The sequence below is a fragment of the Watersipora subatra genome, chromosome 3 (assembly GCF_963576615.1).
Source record: "Watersipora subatra chromosome 3, tzWatSuba1.1, whole genome shotgun sequence".
Lineage (NCBI taxonomy): Eukaryota > Metazoa > Bryozoa > Gymnolaemata > Cheilostomatida > Watersiporidae > Watersipora > Watersipora subatra.
Genome location: NC_088710.1, coordinates 65,821,761 through 65,842,391, shown reverse-complemented (window position 1 = coordinate 65,842,391; position 20,631 = coordinate 65,821,761). Strand labels below are relative to the sequence as shown.

Here is a 20,631-nt window from a genome sequence, read left to right as displayed (position 1 = left end):
AAGATCTTCAAGAGGCGTCTGCTACCTTTGCTACTCACATGGAAAAGTTTAATCAACTGCTGTCCTGAATGAGAGAAAGAGAAGCTAATACCATAACTGAAACAACACCTTCAGCTTATAGCCGGCCAACTGTTATGCCTACACGCACCAACAACGCAGAAGTCAACGTGGAATCCTATAACAGTATTGGAGCTCAAGACACAGGTCTACAAGTCGTAAAAGATCTCACAACTAGTCTTATTGCTTCAATGAGAGCAACAAAGAGGCAGTCTCTGGCACCTGCTGTGTACCATGGTGATCCCATTACATTCACAGAATGGGAAATGGATTTTGATGCTTACGTGGGAGACTGAAGGTTTGACAAATATTGAACCCCTCCGTCACCTTAAAAGATTTGTGTCTGGTAAGGCTTACGATGCCATCAGCGGGCATTTCTTAACTAATACACTATCTGCATACTATGATGCAAGAGCAGTGCTAAAACATAGATTTGGAAACAAACACAGCGTAAGCAGAGCACTACGTAAAAAGCTGTCGGAATTCAGCAAGATAGGACCCAAAAATAGTTCTTTGCTTAGGGAATATGCTGACTTGCTGGCACATGTTAGGTCTGCTATGAGCGATGTTACCCAGCTAAACATCTTAGATGATAGCGAGGAGAATGAGAAACTAGTTGCAAAGCTACCCGATTTCATGATTAGAAGTTGGGTGAAAACAGTCAAGGAAAGACGTCAAGCCAGGAAGCCGTATCCTGACTTCAAAGAGTTCACATCATTTGTTATTGACCATGCGGAGATCATGGAAGAGCCATTGATGCAGCTGACAAGCATGAATTTGAAAGACAAACCCAAACAACAAAGAATCTACCCTAGTGCTCGAGTTAGTGCTCTTGCAACATCTACTGGTTACGCTAACTCCTGCATTTGCTGCAAGAAGCCTCATGCAACAGCTGAATGCTACACACTGAGAGATATGAAGGCGGCCCAACAAGAAGCCTTTGTTAAACAGCATCGTCTATGCTTTGGATGCTTGGGTTCCTCAGATCACAAATCTAAAGAATGTCCAAAAAGAGCAACCTGCAAGAAGTGTCAGAAAAGACACCCCACCGCCTTACACAGAGAACCTCATGAATGGGAGCGAAATAGGAGTACAGATACAAAGGCTCCAGAAACTCAAACTAACACTTCAGGTGGGATGAAAATGGAAACCAAGCCCGACAAGCAATACACAAACACTCTAAAGGAATCTCAAGGGAACACTGCTCGAGAGGATTCTTTGCAGAAAACAAAGAAGCTTGATGTCAAGTTCACAAGTTGTGCAGAGAAAGGGCTAAATATGATTCTTCCTGTTTATGTTTCCTCGCAATTTGATCCACAGAAAGAGGTACTTATATACGCTATGTTAGATTCACAGTCGGACAGCACATTTCTCACAACAGACGTTGGAGGCATGCTGAACACAGATACAACAATAGAAGATGTACAGATGGAAACTCTAAATGGATCGACACTTGAGAAGATCAATTTACACCACAATATTTTAGTTAGGGGTTTCCACGAATGTACCAAGCTAAGCATAGCAGCTTACGCTTGGAATGACTTCTCATGTGACAAAGACCAGATACCTACTAGAGATAATCTGGCCAAGTATGAACATCTCATCGAAATCTCCAAGTTTCTTCCTCCCCTGCTTGATATACCTGTGGCTATGCTGATTGGGCGAGACTGTCCAGATGCCTTTGCACCGATAGAGGCAATACGTGGACGTAAAGGACAACCATTTGCTGAGAAAACAGTTCTAGGATGGACAGCTATGGGCAGTGGTAAAAGACAAAATGGTCGTAAAACACCAAGAGTATCAGTGAATGCCTGCAATACATTTGCAAAGATACTATCTGATGATAGTGACACGCTAAGCTCTCAAGATGACATAAAGTTCATGGAGATTTGGAGTACAGGAACTGTACAAAGAAATGATGAGTACTTTCAGATGCCATTACCCTTTAGATCGCGTTCCAAACTACCTAACAATCGTTTGCAAGCAGCATTGCTGGCTACTTGGCTCAGTAAGACACCGCAACACGAGTTAGATCTTAGAATTGACGAGGAGCATTACTGGTCAGACTCTCAAATTGTGCTCAGCTACATAGCCAATGACTCCAAGAGATTTCAGATTTATGTAGCAAACCGAGTTCATGAAATTAGAGAGCACTCACAAGTCACTCAGTGGCACCACATAGCCGGGGAGCACAATCCAGCGGACATAGCATCCAGAGGGATAGGATTCCACAAACTAATGAAGAGTATCCGGTTCCATGGGCCTGAGTTCTTAAAAGAAAAACAAACATATCCTTCAGCTAAACAGACTGATTTCCAAGCGAAACTCGGTCAAACAGATCCAGAAGTGAGAAGAATTAAAAAATGCAACACAAAAATGAAACAACCTAATCCAGTGCTCAAGCTCATAGAGCACTTCAGTACCAAAATTCGACTTCTACGAGTTGTTGGAACACTTCAAAAGATGGTACGCAACAAATCATGGAAGCTGGAACCACTAGAGGCAGTCAAATGTGTGACATGCCGCACACTACGAGGAAAAAGCTCTTCTCGGCAGATGGGAGACTTGCCATTAGAAAGAACTGGAAAGTACCCCCCCCCCCCTTTAGGCATACTGGTATGAACTGCTTTGGGCCTTTTGAGGTTAAAGAAAGGCGTACTGAGCTGAAGAAGTATGGTCTAGTCTTTACCTGTCTATATACCAGAGGAATACATACTGAGCTCTTGGATGACTTATCGACCAATGCATTTCTGAATGCATTGCGTTGTTTTATATCTATTCGAGGACATGTGAAAACCCTGTACAGTGACAATGGCACCAACTTTATTGGAGCAAAAAATGAATTTGACAAGCAACTTAAAAATATGGTAGACAACGAAGCTAAACAAATTCTAGCAAACATGCAAATAAACTTCATCATGTCAACACCAACAGCTAGCCATCAAGGTGGTGTTTGGGAGCGACAAATTCGCACCATTCGATCTATTTTAGACGATATTTTTTACAAACACAAAGGCAGATTCGATACTTCCATGCTACAAACGGCATTTTGTGAGGTGATGGCAACGGCTAACAGTAGGCCTCTATCTTTAGTTGATGTCAACGATCCGGAAGAGCTGCCAATCACTCCGAACGCTTTGCTAACTGGAAAGCCAGAACCAACACCGCCACCCCCAGGCGAGTTTACAACGGAGTCATATGCTAAAGCTAGATGGAAAGAAGTACAATGTTTGGCGGAAGCACTCTGGCAAAAGTGGAAGGTCACTTACTTCGATGAGATTACCAAGCGTCAAAAGTGGGCCGATATTAAGGTGAACCTTGCCAAGGGTGATGTGGTACTCTTGGTCGAGCACGATATGCCCAGAAATCACTGGAGAAAAGCTATAGTGGAAGAAACCTATCCAGGATCAGACGGTCTTGTTAGAAAGGTGTCAGTTCGATTAGCGTCAAAGTTCCTCTCCAGCAAAGGAAAGCCGATGGAAAAAAGAACAATTCTACATAGACCTGTTCAGAAACTAGTTAAACTGGTATAGATTATGCTTATACTGTTATACTTGTATTTTATGCTATTACTTTTATCCCCCATCTATGCTGAATGTGCACCGTCGAATTTGGCAGCACATTTTTTGTTTTATCACATATACATACCACTTTATACTACTTTCTGCTTACCCTTACCTTCATGTATGTTTCACAATATATCGCTTTCAGGTAGTATGTTTTATGCTTTCAACATAATCCTTAAAATGTGGTGAAATGTGGACAGTAGTATTTTAGCTTGCTTGTAATAGTTAATTTCCTAGAGTAAATTAAGGTGGGAGTGTAATGAAATTAAATACGTGTATTATTTCTAGCCATTTCTTAAAAAATATTTCTAGTAAACATCAGCCCCAGACTTCTTTGTTTTCAAGGTATAATAGATAATTACTTCAACAGATGTGTCACGACTATAAAACAGGTACATTTTTAATAAATACTAATGCTTTTTCCAGTCTTTGGCTGTTGGGATGAATAAGCTTGAGAGCTGCTGCTGCGGGCGTTAGAGCGCGTTCCATTAGCGATTGGCGTGGCTGGGACTACAACTAATTTAGGGTCCGAGATGTGCACTAATTTTGTCTAACTTTTTTGCATTCTCGGTTCATCTTGGTCAACTGTCTTCTCTAGAACTGGTCAGTAGAGCAGCAGTCTTTGTCCTGAGCAGTATGGCTCAATAAGCTCACCATTATTGGTGATAAAGTTTCTAAGTTTATAAAGTTGTTCTTTTAAAAGTTCTCAAGTCTACAATATTTTCAAGTCTATTTTACCAAGACAAGCCACGGAAGGCAACAAGGTCAGTTTTTGCTTATTAATTTGTGTATTCCATTTTTAGCAAACTGTTAAACTTTTACACACATTAAGATTTGTTACATTCACTGTCTATTACTCATTTTATTTTTATTTCACAATTTATGGCTAATTCTATACATTTGATTTGCCTCTGAAACATTTGAATCAATTTGTATATTTTATACTGTTATTAATAATTGCAACTGTTTTATATTAATGTACATGTCATGCAATTCGCATTGCAGACTTCACGTTGAGCCAGTTGGGTTAAATAAAGTCTCATGAACCACAACTACTCATCAGTAAAGCTAGCTCTCCATTACGGCTTGTCGCCCTAGATAGCGCCTGTCGCTACACACAGGTTACATCATTTTGGGCAAGTCTTAGCCTGTTTTGACAAACGGTTGTTTCTGTGGAGTTGTCCCGGAGAGCGGGGCGAGCAAAACAACAGCTTGTCACAAGACGCACTGCACCCGATGCATCAGCTGCACCGAAAGGGAGTTGCTCTCTTTCATCTATGCGGCTTGACTGCGATGTTAGGCCGGTCACTCCACTGGTAATCATAACGGATTTCACACAAAAATTTATGTAGTTTTTTTACATAAAATAGAAATGTTTAGCCAGAGACCAATCTCTGCGATAAACTTTAATAGAACTTAAGAACTTAGGCAACAACAGCAACTAAACGCGTTGTTATTTGTGCGCTCAGTCAGTATTATTTCTATTTTTGTATCAGTCAGTTTTATTTGTTCTTATTGATTTTATTTTTAATTTATTTTATTCTCAACTTCTACTAAGGTTTACCGCAGAGACTGGTCCCTGGTTAAACCTTGTTATCATATTTTTTCTACATAAATTTTTGCCCGAGATCCGTTATGATTACCAATGGAGCGACCGACATAACATCGCAGCCAAACTGCATAGACGGAAGAGAACAACTCCCTTTCAGTGCAGCTGATGCATCAGGTGCAGTGCATCTTGTGACAAGCTGTTGTTTTGCTCGCCCCGCTCAACGGGGGGACAACTCCACAAAAACAACCGTTTGCCAAGGCAGGCTAGGCAAGTCTGGGTATGTTTTTGGCCTGAGCGTTTTCAACGCGATCAAATTTTTTCGGTTTTAATCTTCAAATATCTTGACAATGAGATCGTCTAACACAAAAAACAACATATCAACTGATAAACAACAAAGTACTTTCTTTTAAAATTAACTCAAATTTGACGCAACCACATCTTTAACCTTTTGAACCCTGGCCGTTTTTGTCAATGTGTGCCAGTAACCCTGGGCAATTTGTCCAATGATCAAAAGTTTTTAAACTTTTAATAAAAATATCTAGATGTGCTCATAATACAATGATACTTGATAAAACGCTAGTAAAAAAGTCAGGCAACCGACAGCAAATGTCATCAAACAGAAAAAAACAGTACTTCACCATTATTCAGACTAAAACTAAAAAAGTTCAAAAAACTTTTTAAAACTTGTACAAACACTTACAGTAGTATCATATCCATCGAGCACATGTTCATCATCATTTCAGCAGTCAAAATAGACTAGAAAAAAATAGTTATAATAATTCTTTATTTGCATCATAATCATTTATTACCATACAGGATGAAAATATTCGATGGTTATAAAAATTCGCGATTTCGCGAACAGTCAATTCCGCGAATTATTAAATTCCGCGGATTTCTAAATTAAATCATTAGAGAGAGAATAACTACTGCCTCAAAATTAAAAACTAGCCACTAGGCATAAATACTAAACGTAGTTGAGTTCCAAAACCTTTTTAAAATCATTGCTGGGGTTTTGAGTTAACCCCATTGCTAATGCATCACATTTCTTTACAGAATTATTCAAGGTTGTCACAAGATATGCAGAATGGTGTCATCGAAAAAATAGCCGTTAGGCAGAAGTACTAAACGTAGCCGAGTTCCAAAACTTCTTTAAAATCATCGCCGGGGCTTCGAGTTTTATTGCCATTGCATCGAACTTCTTTACAAAATTATTCAAGGTTTTCACAAGTTATTCAGCATGGCTTAGTCATCGCAAAAATCTCTCCTACGGTCTTTTGACATTGAAATCAACTCCATCAATCTCTAATACCGTAGTTGAGGACGATAATGATTCTGATCTGGACATTATGGTGTGTATTTGATTTGCATTACAGATATGTTTTTCCATAATCAACTGCGTTAGTTAATTCTTTTGTTTAAAAACTGATCGCTTTCATTAAATACTTCAGCTATTGTTTTTGTACTTCCTTAACACTTATTAATATTTTTCCGTTTTCGTGTTTACTGCAGATTGAGAATGAAATATAACCTATTGCGATTACGAAAACTAGAGACAAGTAGTAATATTCATCAAGGCAGGAATATTGGCAGAGAAGCAACCAGTCAGCCTAGACCCCTTCATCAACAACAACTTTTTGATATCGCTGCAGCAAACATGATTATATCATATATTTCATTTCATGTATAAATATATTATAATTTATTACAAACTTGAGTGTACAAATAAAATATTTCAAATACAAATAATATTTTACAAACGATGAATAGAGTAAATATAAACAGTTTAGTCCAAATGGCCGTTGTCTAGCAATAAAATTAAACTGGTACTCTTGATAAGTGAATACTAGCGTGTAATGGTGCTCTCTGACTAGTTCTTATGGTAATAGCAGCTCTATATCGCTGTCACTGTCTTGGGTAGATGTTAAAAGTGATTCTCTCGCTACTACATGGCTGGTAAGGAAGTCATCATCAGAACGCTCCTCGTGGCTTACTATTGCAAAGTTCTGCCGGTTGGCCAAAGATTTGTGCTCGTAAAGATGTTTTTGTTCCTTTTTTAAAACAGATATATTCCTCTCGTTAGCGGCTGCGATCACTTCTACCTAATTTCAAGACCTCCCTGAATGATTGGTGATCTTCTAAGAATGACATCTAACACCCTTGCAGTCATTGTGCTTGCGTGTATGATGAAAAATCTCTCTCTCACACTAAAACAAATAATGAAGCGGTAGGGATGGAAAAATAAATATTGCGTTTTACCGAAAAACTAAAGTAAATTTCAACTAATTTAATAAATGGTTTTGAAAAAAACTCATTACTTACCGCAAGTTGTTGGTTCATCAAAGGCCTCCAAATCTATAAATATTCGTGAAAACCTCTGAGCGCAGCAAAAAATTTATAGCTTAGCACGATCGACCTTTCGTTGTAAGCTAAATAGAAACCGGAACACACAATGTGCGCATGCGTAGGGTTTACTTTATTGCTAGACGCAATAGAGTTAACTCTTCATAGAAAGTGACAGTGTTCAGCCGCGAATAAATTAATCCGCGAATATGCATGAAATGGCAATTTTCGCGAAATTTAACTCTGCGAATAAATTCATCCTGTAGGGTACCTACCAACAAATGAGCCGCATCGATTTTTTCGCGATATCGTCTTAATAAAAAGTTGTTATTATAACAGAGGAAGTAAATAAATACCTTTGAAAACGGTAAAAACGGATGTAAAAATTCCCGAGGCTTTGCTTTATGCAAAAATTAAACAGATTGGCTTGAGTTGTTGCTGAAAAACAGCGATTATAGACAGAGTCGTGCCAAGGCGGGTTTTCTGGCCACTAGGGTTTTAGACACACCCTACGGTAAGGCCGCAAAAGCGGCCATTAGGGTTCAAAGGGTTAAGTTGTTCTGAAACGCATGCCTCTACAACTTGATCTCGAATTTTTTCATCAAAGCTATCGTAACCGCAATCCTTCCCCGCTTTCCTTGATCTAGCACAATACTGTGAGACACTTTCCTCTTCACTTCACTTCGTTGAGTTCTTTCGATCTTTGCGTCAACACTTTTCTCCTTTATTTTTTATAATTTTAAATGTAATTGTGATTTAAATAGCATCTTTATCATAGTGGTTAATTGTTGGGCTGTGAGATACTCAGGCAGATCAGAGTTAGGCCTACAGGTTTTTCAGTTCCCAAAAGATCCGGAAAGAAGGAATGCATGGATTGTTAAAGTGGGCAGGTAAGATTCACGTTGTTTTTAGTGTTTGCAATTGTATAGATTTAGATATTACTATTAACTTAATGTTGAACTGATTAGTAGGAAAGCTAAGGATAGTTGTAGACTATTATTCACAGCCATGTCAGACCTATGTGAACGGAGTCATTTTTTATTATTTTATTTAAACAGTGTCAATGTGAAAATTACAGGTTGGATTCTGGAAGTAGCAAAAAGAATCCAAAGATTCTGCAGCCAATTGCTTCTTTTAAACTTTGTGAGGTTAGTCAAAATATAATTTAAAATTATCTTGTTATACGTATATACATATATCGGTTTTTAAACCATATTGGTATTCTTATTGTCATTGTAATTATTGCTGCTAGTTGTTAGAATACATTTTACAATTATAATAAATGCTATTCATAAGTTTAGTTGTTTGTATAGTACCACTATTGTTTCTTGTCATGTTTTATTATTATTACCAATTTTGTTTATCTGTTGTATCGCTTTGCATTTGTTTTATTATTGAAGTTAATAAAAATAGCATATAGTATGTTGCATTCATTAAGAGATAACTGGTTAAAAGTATTGGAAAAAGTTGTATAGGCGTCTAAGAATAGGTTGAATAGTAATAGTAGTATTCATATTAGCCTACTGTTTCCCTTGCTTACCTCTCCTCTTTTTTGTTTGCTTATAGAGACATTTTGAAGAAAAGTGTTTTACACTGACTGTAACAACTCCCGGATTGTCAAGCTTTAAGGTTAACTGATGTAAGCTGCTAGAAAGGTGTGTGGTTGTATATTTTGTTCAATATGTATTTCTACCATGTAGTAGGCTACACCGTGACACTAAAAACTATAACATAGTACAGTAACTGTTGGTAAATTCACAACGTAAACGATATTGTAATATATTAGAGTAAGTCAGCAGCATGCATATGCAAATAGTATAAAATTGATTATAACAACAATCTTAACATACAGTAAAATGCCAGGTTCGTGGTTGCAGAAAAGATACAAATACAATAAAATTGCAATATTGAATTTATAAACTTAAATACCTTAATGCGGCCTTCTAATCCTGAGAGTTATTATGTTAGTTGATTGAATGTCCAAGCAGAATTAGTTGTTTCTTGTATATCAAAAATTTATTCTATTACTTCGTTTATATACGTACTGTCTTTCTTGAAATCTGAGCTGTACCTGTCTAGCGTTGGTGAACTCAAAAGTAGATGTGTTGACCTTAGTTATGATTGTTTGGTAGGCCAACAAATATGAGTTAAACACAGGTGTAAAACACTAAGTCTGAAACAACTAATCGACTTGCCATATTATTGCCGTTCAAAGACCACAGATTTATGTATTTTTTATTATGTGACAGCCCAATGGTTAACCATTCTGGCAGCAGCTGCCGTCACGCTTTTACTAGTAAAACAAATCCTTTACACTCCCCCCTTTAATTTGACACATGGAGGTGGCAAATTAACCTTTTAGTAATTATTTTAAAAAGTAAACTGAACCACGAAATACCAAGGGCTAATTTATGGAGTTGTTCGTCATACTGCTAACATGGCGTATATGTATGTATATTATGTTCATGAGGGTATATATGTGTATGTGATGTATGGGTTAGTATATGTGGTTAAGGTGCATATGTTCTTGTAAGTAGTATTGAGTATGTAATGTATGATGTGAGTATACTTGGCACTATGCTTGTTCTGGTCTGTAAATTAAGACTACCTTGTGAGCTGGTCGCTCGTAGAAAGATTGTTCGTTATCCTTTTTGTTTTGTTTTTCAGCTTGTTTGTTTGCTTGTTGCAGCTTGACTTTCCTTACTAGCCCGTCAGCATTAGGCATAACTTCTTCAATCTTTCCTAGGGGCCAGTGATTGCAGTTTGTGTCAGCCTCTTTCACTATAACAATGTCACCAACTCTGAGGTTAGGCTTCTGGCCTTCCCACTTCTGCCTTGGTTGCAGAGTTTGAAGGTATTCCACTCTCCAACGTTTCCAGAACTCTGCAGCTAAACTCTGAACTTGAATCCATCTTTTGCGGCTGTAGACATCTTCAGCGTCAAAATCACCTGGTGGAGGCAGAACAACTGCTGATTTAAGAGTTAAGATCATGTTTGGGTGGAGAGGTACACCTTCATCTGTCATTGTCGGAGGCCTGCAGTTAATGATGGCCATTATTTCATAGAATAGTGTACGTAGAGAGGATGAGTCTAGCCGAGAGTGGTGCCCTTCTGGCAATCCATCCATAACTGCTCTGATTGATCGGATCTGACGTTCCCAGATGCCTCCCATATGGCTGGCATACGGGACATTTGTTACAAATTCAATGTGGTTGTCAGTTGTGAATGTTGAGAGTTTTCCCGATTGTATTTGTCCATGAAGTTCATTGGCGGCACCAATGAAATTGGTCCTTCTATCTGTGTGTAGTTGACGCACAGGTCCTCTAATAGCAATAAGACATCTTAAAGCATTTAGAAAGGCGTCTGTAGTCATATCATCTATCATTTCGATGTGTATAGCTTTCGACGCCATACATGTAAATATAGCTCCATATTTTTTGATGACAGAGCGTCTATCTTTCACTAGAAATGGTCCAAATGCGTCACACCCTACGTAGGTGAATGGTGGAGAAGGTTCTGTTCTCTTCTCAGGAATTGAAGCCATTTGCTGTCCTTGAAAGTTTGCTCTGAGTCTTTTGCAGATTGTGCATAAGTTGATAACTGATGATATGATTGAGTGTCCTACAACCCAATATCCTCTGAGATGCAGTTGTGCTAGGGTTGATCGTCGTCCCTGGTGGCCCGTGAGAACATGGTAGTGCCTCACCAGTTGCATGGTTATGGGGTCCTTAGATAGAATTATAGGGTGTTTTTTACCATATTCTAGATGATGACCGTACTCTAGTCGGCCTCCAACTCTGAGGAGTCCATCAGAGTCCACAAATGGGTGTAATTTGCGAAGTTGTTTGATTGCTCCTGAGTGTTCTAGATCTTTTTCATAGTGTTGGCGTTGCAATAGCCGTATAATAGTTTTTTCTGCATAAACTTGAGCTTCTACATCAGACTTAACTGCTAGTTTCCTCAGATGTTTGTGACTCAGGAACCTTTTGTACTGCTCAAGGGTGGAGATCAAGTGTACCATCCTGTTCCAGTTAGACATGTTCTTTAGAATTTCCAAAATTTTGTTTTCTTGTCTACTCTTTGTCATAGATGTGAGTGTATGTGCAGATTTCCTGACGTCATCAGTGTTTGTCTGTAGCTCTTGCATGCTTAGGTAGTCTGGTTGCATTGGCAGTTCAATTGGCTCGCATCTCAGAAAAGAAGGTCCTTGTTTCCATGTACTGCAGTCAGATTTGTTGGCTCTTAATCCGCGCGATGCATGATCTGCGGGATTGAGTTTGGTAGGTACATAGTACCAATCTTTTGGTTTAGTGTAGTTTCGTATTTTTTGCTTGATTTGCAACAAACACTTGAAACCGTCTCGTGTCATTGTTTAAGTAACTCGAGACTACTTTAGAGTCTGTGTAGTAATACACCTTGCTAATGTCGTAGGTTGTAAATTCTTTACGAACAAAGTCCGTGAGAACTGTTGACATAACTGCTGCTTGCAACTCAAAACGTGGCCTAGAAGTGATGTTGGATGGGGTCACCCTAGCCTTGGCATGAACCAATGTTTCAGTTACCTTACCACATGTGTCTATAAGTCTCAAATAGATTGCTGCTCCATATGCATCATTGCTAGCATCTGAAAAACTATGCAATTCTGCTTTAGCTATATTTCTAAATTCCTGTGGCTTGTAGCATCTTGAGAATTCAACTGACTTGAGCTTCCCCAAATTATTGATCCAGTCCGTCCATTGGTTGGTAAGGTCAGTTGGCAGCCTTTCGTTCCACTCTAGGTTGCGCCTACAGCATTGCTGTAGAATCATTTTTCCTGTGATTACAAAAGGAGATATCAGGCCAAGTGGGTCAAAGATTGATGCAACGGTAGATAAAATTCTCCGTCTAGTTAAATCTTTTGTAGTCATAGATAGCTGGTAAGAGAATTCATCTGAAAAAGTATTCCACTGAATTCCCCATGTACGGTGAATACTGTTGTTTGAGTCGAATAGGCTTACATTGTTGCAGTCGTTTCTCTCTGTCTCTGGTATGTTTGCGAGAAGTTCTGGGCTATTAGTCACAAACTTGTGTAGACAAATGTTTCCTGTTTTACAAATGTCTACAGCCTGGTTTATCAATAAAGTGGCTGTGGTTACATCTGCAGTCGAAGTCAGCCCATCGTCAACATAAAAGTTGTTTGTGATAAACTCTTGGGCCAACTTTTGTTTTCCATCTGTCTCGGTCAGATACCTTAGTCCAAAAGTGGCACATGCTGGTGCCGATTTAGCACCAAATAAGTGCACTTTCATTCTGTATGTCACCCTTTCATCATTGTCTGTAAGCCAGAAAAATCTTAGATAGTTTCTGTCGTTCTCGTTGACATGGAATTGGTGAAACATTCTCTCAATGTCACATAAAAGGGCTACTACCTTCTCTTGTCAAAATCTTATGAGAATGCCCAATAGACTGTTTGTCAAGTTGGGTCCTGTTAGTAGATAGTCGTTTAATGATTTACCTTCAGTCTTGACTGCACAGTCAAAAACCACTCGTATTTTACTTGGCTTTTTGGGATGGAAAACCCCAAAATGAGGTATGTACCAGGCATTGTCTTCATGATTTTCCACCAGCTCTGCGTCTCCATTGTTTATGATAGAGTTCATGAATTCTTTGTATTTTGCTTCATACTCTTTGTTTTTCTTAAAGCATTGCAGTAGCAGGTCGAAGCGATGTTCAGCCAATCTCTTTGTCTTTAGTCCTAAGCCTTTTGGTTTTTGCTGGAATGGTAAAGGCATTGTTATGTGTCCAGTCTTTTCATCTTGGTAGGTCTCCTTGGTAAGTATAGACAAGTATAGTTTGTCATCAATAGACAATCCTGTAGTTTCATTAGTGGGCTGAAAATCTGATTCCAAAATGTTCAGGATCTGCTGTGGTGTGGGCACAGATGAGTCTGGTGCAAACACGACTTCTTTTTTTAGTAGGTTGTCATCTTGCACTTCTTTAGTGATAATTCTGTGAGTAAAGCATTTGCTGGTTTGATCTGTGTTTGCTTGATAGTTGCCGGTGATGCTCCAGCCTAGTACTGTTCTCTTGGCATAAGGTTCTTCTGGTGTGTTGACGATGACTTCCAGTGGTGTGTGTGCAGCATTAACATTTGCTTCCAAAGGATTCCAACATCGATGTCCATGAGAAGAGGGAGCTCGCCTGAAATGTGTCTAAGATGTTTCCATTTATTTGCTGCTTCCTGGGTAGGGATATGACCTTTGTTAATAGATATTTTGGTAGTAGTTGTTGTCATTGAAGGCAGTTTAACAGTGTATTGCTTTTTATAGCCACGTAACTTAAGCCCTTGTATTTGCTTGTTTGTTACCTCGGTTTGTTGAGTCATTGTGTGTAGCATCATAGATTGCTCTACTGTATCAGATGAGAATACATTAAGTTTATTCACCAGATTTTTGCTGACAAATTATCGATCTGACATTGAATCCACTAGAGCATGAGTGAGCAGTTCTTTCGATGACCCTTTGTATCCAACATAGACGGGCATGATGAACATACTCATTTATTCTTCAGCACTTTGAATACTGTGACATGCTGCTTCCTTAGATTGAGTGTTTCGAGATGTCGGTTCAGTGGCATTAGTTTCTGTTGCATCAGCGTTTTTTGTGGTTTTGGCTGTTCGTTCTTTAGTTGAACAGTTTGACTTGGTTAAGATGGTCTGCTTTGTGCCTGTTGATTATCTTTTTTGTTGTTCTTTATCTTGCTGTGGTTGACTGTAGCATGCCCTTCTTTGCAGCCAGGAACTTGGCACTTTATTGGCGTTTTGCATTCTCTGTAGCCGTGCCCTGTGTTCAACCAATAGAAGCACAAATTGTTGCTTGCTATAAACTGCTGTCTGTCTTTTTTCGGACATTCTAACTAGAAATCCACAGTCTGATGTAAAGTGGTTTTGCTTCTCGCACTTTATACAATGTTTGCCGTTGTTGGGTGACATCTTTGACTCTATAGCGTGACACGTTCCTCTTGAACGGGATTTCTCAGTTTCTTTATTCCTTTTCTCTTCTTTTTTGTTGTTATCTGTGTCATTGAGGGGGTTGCATGCAACCTTTACTTCATACTTGAGGAATGTGCAGAGATCTGATAGATTTGGCCATTCTCCATGTAATTCAAGGTATTTCGTTGTTTTATGTATCCATTTTCTTCCAAGGTGCACAGGTAGCTTCTTGATGATCTTTTGTTGTTCTGACAATGTGTTTAACTCCCTTAGGCTCACCACTTTGACCATCGCAGCTGAACACTGCTTCAGAAATCCCAAGTACTCTTTCAAAGCTTGTGGATCATTAACAGCCACTTGTGGCCATTGATAGAGCTCTTGTTTGTAAGCTTTCCCAACTTGGAACTCATCTCCAAATTCTTCGTCTAGTGCCTCCAAAGCCTCTTTCAGTGCATTTTCATTTCTTACAGTGCAGTATGCATTGATAAGTTTGTGATGGTCCGTACTGAGATATGTGCGTAAAAAGCTAATTTGTCTTCCGGTCTGCCCTTTCTGTCCAGAATAAATCTATTCACTGATGTTTTCCAATCAGGATAGTATGTGAGTTTTCCTGTGTATATGAAGGGTTTTGGTACTTTGAGTTTTGGGTGTTCATTAGCATAGTTAATTGCCTCCACAATGGCTCCTGCTAGTGATGAGTGTTCCGAATTTAGAGTGGGTTGTCTTTGAGGATTATCTATCTGCATCTCTTGAAGGTGGCTATGTAGACTCGGTAAGGGAGTTGATTGTTGTTGATCTGTAGTGTGCTGGACTTCGTGGTCACTGGTAGTCAAGTTAAAATTTGCTCTTGTAGCCTTTAGCCTACCAGGTTCACTTGATTTTGTTGCTCTATGTACTTGGGCGTCTGTTTGCGTTTCTGGGCTAATTAAAACCACAGAAGGTGCTTTTGGTGTTGGTAATCTCAACAAACTCGTTGCTCCAACTTCTTCTGTTGCTGCTAGTTCTAACACTTGTCGTTTTATTTGCTCGGCTGTGATTTCGCCTTGAAGTTTTGTCCGTTTTATCTCTTGTTGCTTTTTAGCGAGTTGTAGCTCTTGTTGCAGTTTGAGCTCGGCTAGTTCTGTTTCTAGTTCTTCTTGTATAGCTAACATTCGTAATTCAGCCCTTTTAGCTTCTTCTGCAGCTCTTGCTTCATGAGCTTTACAATGTAGCTTTGATGAGCTGCTAGAGTCGGTGGATGTTCCACTGGTGCTAGTCCGTGTTGACCGAAAATTTAAGGAATATGTCTTCTGTGGATCATTTCCATTGCGGAGTTTAGCACTAAGATGGCTCATCAACTCTTCTACTTTGTCTACTAAATTTCTGTTATCATGTGTGAGCCTATCAACTTCAAGGCCAATAGGTTTAGGTGCTCCAGTTAGTTCATCGTTCAATTTAGTGTATTTTGTGTGAATTTCGGCAATGGACTTTTCAAGTTCAGTTTTTACTTGTGCCAAGCGATCGTAGTTTGTGTTTACAGCAGTGCTTCGTATTTCACGAAGCATTAGTTCATGATATTGACTTTGTGCATCAGTTTTAGCTTGAAAATTTTCAACCTTAGCTTTGTTTACATTCCTTTGTGAGATTCTAACACTACTTGCATTGTCTGGTCTTGCATTATTAATTGCTTTTGTGAGGTGGTTTGATTCACCTAGTTGTGTATGCTTGTCACTTGCTGCAATGTGTTCTGTTTCAGTTTTTTGTTGAGTACTAACAATTCCACTTTCATTTGCTTCTACACCATGATTGGGTTCATTTATCTGTGGGTGTATGTCTGTTTCACTGCTGTCCTTTGCAGCCATTTCAAGTCAATTTGTGTGATTACTCATGAAATCTGAGTGGTTTAATTGTTAGCAGTAATAGAGAACAACTCCCTGTAGTGGATTATAATTGTAACGCTCAAAGATTAAAACGAATTGCCCCTCACAGTGTCAAATAAACAGCACATAAAATGACCCCCTGTAATTTTAATTAATTATCTGATGACAGCTGCTCTCAGAGTCACTCTACTAATGAAGCAGTGACCTCATGTAAAACCAAAGTAATTTCTATTAATTAAACGAGGTCTTTAAATGGCAATGGGTGGGCAAGTCTATTAAAAAAAAAGACCTGGCTCTTAAAAGGTGCAAAAGAATGCGATACATATAAAACATGTGAAACACAATGCTACCTAACTATAAAAAACCTGACTAACTAGACAAGAAGTGACGATATCATGTCTGGGTTGAGGTGTGTTGTAGTTCTTAGCCATAAGTTTCACTAGCCATAAGTGTCACTGTAACAACTCCCGGATTGTCAAGCTTTAAGGTTAACTGATGTAAGCTGCTAGAAAGGTGTGTGGTTGTATATTTTGTTCAATATGTATTTCTACCATGTAGTAGGCTACACCATGACACTAAAAACTATAACATAGTACAGTTGGTAAATTCACAACGTAAACGATATTGTAATATATTAGAGTAAGTCAGCAGCATGCATATGCAAATAGTATAAAATTGATTATAACAACAATCTTAACATACAGTAAAATGCCAGGTTCGTGGTTGCAGAAAAGATACAAATACAATAAAATTGCAATATTGAATTTATAAACTTAAATACCTTAATGCAGCCTTCTAATCCTGAGAGTTATTATGTTAGTTGATTGAATGTCCAAGCAGAATTAGTTGTTTTTTGTATATCAAAAGTTTATTCTATTACTTCGTTTATATGCGTACTGTCTCTCTTGAAATCTGAGCTGTAACTGTTTCGCGTTGGTAAACTCAAAAGTAGATGTGTTGACCTTAGTTATGATTGTTTGGTAGGCCAACAAATATGAGTTAAATACAGGTGTAAAACACTAAGTCTGAAGCAACTAATCGACTTGCCATATTATTGCCACTCAAAGACCACAGATTTATGTATTTTTATTATGTGATAGCCCAATGGTTAATCATTCTGGCAGCAGCTGCCGTCACGTTTTTACTAGCAAAACAAATCCTTTACACTGACTAAAATGGAAAAACGTCGGACTGACAAGTGATGCCATTCCTGCTCTGTTTGCTCACAGGCCACCACCTGTCTCTGAAAGAAAAACTGCTTTAAAAAATATTACGATCACAAGCCGCAGCTCTTCTACATTCCCCAGCACAAGCCAAAATATGGGTGAGGAAGTTTTTGTCATTAATTTCTATATTCAATTTCTCGTTTATTGCTTATGATATATCAAACTGTGCAACAGATTTTTGCAAAGGTAATTTTATATTGCACTCAGTTTCAGTTATTAATTTAAATGTATCTTTTGACAGGTGACTACAAAGAGGTATGGGAACAAAATTGCTGTGTGATTAACGATTGTATTCTTTATACATGTAGGTTTCTTACACACTCTAACTTTCCTAGCTGACACTCACTTCTATAACATTTTCCCTATTAGCGGTACAGCAATTATCTTATCAGTTGTTGTGGCCAGTAGAACTTACGGGCTCAGGTATAAGTGATATGTATGATTTAAATATCTGTCTAACATACACGCATTTACTAATGAATTCAATCCCTCATCGCCAATGATGATAAATTGCTTGCTGCACATTTTCAATTCACACAGGCAAACGTTTCTCACATTCTATTCATATTGATTTGCAAGTTTATGCACTGTCCAGAGAGTAACAGTGCTCCCCATTTGCTGATGCTTAAATCTTAAAAGTGACTATAATTGTCATTATTTTAATATGGTGTATTTAGATTTTTAAAAATTGATTCACCGAATGTCTTAGAATCAGAACTAGTGACAAGTAAGCCTACAACTTGGATCACATCCGAAATCGAGAGTGTAGAACGAATGTTACGGAAAAAGCTTAAGAAAGTATGTTATTAGTGAAAATTATCGAAAACTATCATTTGATATAGATTATTTTAAAAATATAAGCTGATTTACGCTATTATGCATCGAGGTAGGAGCAGTTCAGTTTCATATTGGTATAGAACAGTTTTATACGAGTAATTTTGAGGAAATTTAAGTTCTCTGAAACCCTAACATGTATATTCGTGTATATGCTTGTTGAGAATTGTGATCTATTTCACTTTGGTAACATGCAGATCTATAATGTTGCTATTGATTATTTTAATATCAACTTGCGTAGTCAATTACTCAATAAGGTCAGTAGTGGTAATCAAGAACATTTTCAATAATGTAGCCACTTGTTTAATTTTTGCAGGTCCAACAAGAATATAGGGCTACCTTAGAAAAACTCCAAACCCATGAAATGGCTCTCAAAAAGTTGTTTAATAGGGATCAACTTGTTGCTCTTCAGAGACATTCAACTAGAGGATTGCAATGACGACTCGATACAATAAAGAAAGGGCTGAAGTTGCGGTTTACTTTGAGTCCACAGGTTACAATCATCTCCTGGATTCAGGAATGCTTCTTCCGTCTGTTAGGACACTGCAAAGACGACTTCAAACTATCTGCTTTGAGCCAGGAGTTCTCACGACTGTTTTTCAGTACATAAAGGAAAAGGTGAGCTTGTGTAATAAAGAGTTATCTTATGTTTATTTTCAATTTTATTTTTCTCATTTGTTTCCCTAATCACTCTTTTTATATTCTGATGTCTTTGCGGATTATACTGCATTTACAAGCTTCTTTGATTTAGGCTGCGACTATGGATGAGAGGGGTCGACAGTGTTGCCTTGTGATGGATGAGATGGAGATTACTGAAGCCCTTGAGTATGATGCTAGCAACAGCTCCGTAATAAAAGAAGTGATGTTACCTGGCCATAGTGGCCTTGCTAGTCATGGTTTAGTGGTTATGCTTGGAGGTTGGTGAGGTTAATTTCTTGTTTAATTCATTTATTACTTTCCTTTTTGTGTCTGCAGCTTTCCCACTAATATTACATGTACTTCGAGTCCAAGTGTTGGCTGTATCTTTGCAGGAATTACTGAAAGATGGAAACAAATTGTCGCATTCCATCTCACTGGTAAATCTATTTCCGGGGACAGTCTAGCTTCTCTTATTATTGATATCATAACACATGCAAGCGGTATTGGTCTGAAAGTTGTTGCTGTTACTTCAGACATGGGGTCAAGCAACCAAGCGATGTGGAAAATTGATATTGATATGCCATTGATATTGAATATTGATATGCCATGTGAGCAGTGCCCACTTGTCATCCTATATTGCAGAAACTAGTGAGGAAGTTTGTGATTGTTAGACTTCATATTTTATGTAAAAACATACCTCCGCCTCACAGTCAGTGCAGTTTGGTAGCAAAAGCATGGCCATGCGAACACTAGCTCAGAATATTCATCATTAAGTGTTGTTGAAATTTGATGCTTTCTGTATTTTTACTGTACTCATTCTTGTTGACTAGTATAATATGTATATATGTTATAAACATGTGTAAGTCAGCCATTGCACACAGAATACTACATTGGCGTACCTTACTATAGTACTAGTACAGCTTAGCTTCTTTGACTTGTTTATTCGAAGTTAATAATTTTTATTGTAACATTACTATGAAAGATTTTCTGTGTAGTATAATATGCTCTTTTAGTATTCAGTTTTCATTATGGAAAGTTGTTCAATTTTTATGTTTTACTTCATACTTCTCGCACGTTTAGTTAAAATCATTGTCCGTAATAAATTTGCGGTTGTCCATTAATTTGCATAAAACAAGCCTGTTTATAATTTTTATGAACAAAAAAATTGGCAAGTGATGATATTATAAATATAATTATCATTGTGAATACATTAAACTGTTTGTTTGGCCGCCCAAAGTTGTGAAATTGCAAGTAAACACAATTTAGCTAAGACATTCTAGTGCAGATAATAGGAGTTATTTACTATGAAGTAGCAGAAAACCTGTAAATATGGAGTTGTCACTTCTATAACTGCTATGTGAGTTAGAGCAAAACCTGAGCTTTTTTGTGGTATACTTATAGTGCTCTAAGGTTACCCAAAGTAGTTTTATTAATTGATAAACAAAGACAGTTAAGAGCAGTCCATTGTAACTCTATATAAAAGTAGGCGTGGCCGATGTTTGTTTGCAACTTTCGATGCGTTTGTATAGACTCTGTTGATGGCGTAACTCTCCCTATACGACACTGGGTCGATCAACAGTCTAAAAAT

The 20,631-nt window shown here is 38.1% G+C and overlaps 3 protein-coding genes across 3 annotated transcripts; 2 read left to right on the top strand and 1 right to left on the bottom strand.

Moving 5' to 3' along the window:
- The first annotated feature begins 291 nt into the window (after positions 1 to 291).
- On the top strand, positions 292 to 2,679 carry LOC137390890 (uncharacterized). Its single transcript, XM_068077206.1, has one exon. The coding sequence runs from the start codon at positions 292 to 294 to the stop codon at positions 2,677 to 2,679; it is 2,388 nt and encodes a 795-aa protein (XP_067933307.1).
- On the top strand, positions 2,676 to 3,590 carry LOC137390889 (uncharacterized). The gene has a single exon (XM_068077205.1). It carries the CDS (start codon positions 2,676 to 2,678, stop codon positions 3,588 to 3,590), a length of 915 nt encoding a protein of 304 aa, XP_067933306.1.
- A 6,500-nt stretch (positions 3,591 to 10,090) lies between these two features.
- Positions 10,091 to 11,662, bottom strand: LOC137390888 (uncharacterized). The gene has a single exon (XM_068077204.1). It carries the CDS (start codon positions 11,660 to 11,662, stop codon positions 10,091 to 10,093), a length of 1,572 nt encoding a protein of 523 aa, XP_067933305.1.
- Positions 11,663 to 20,631: the final 8,969 nt, after the last annotated feature.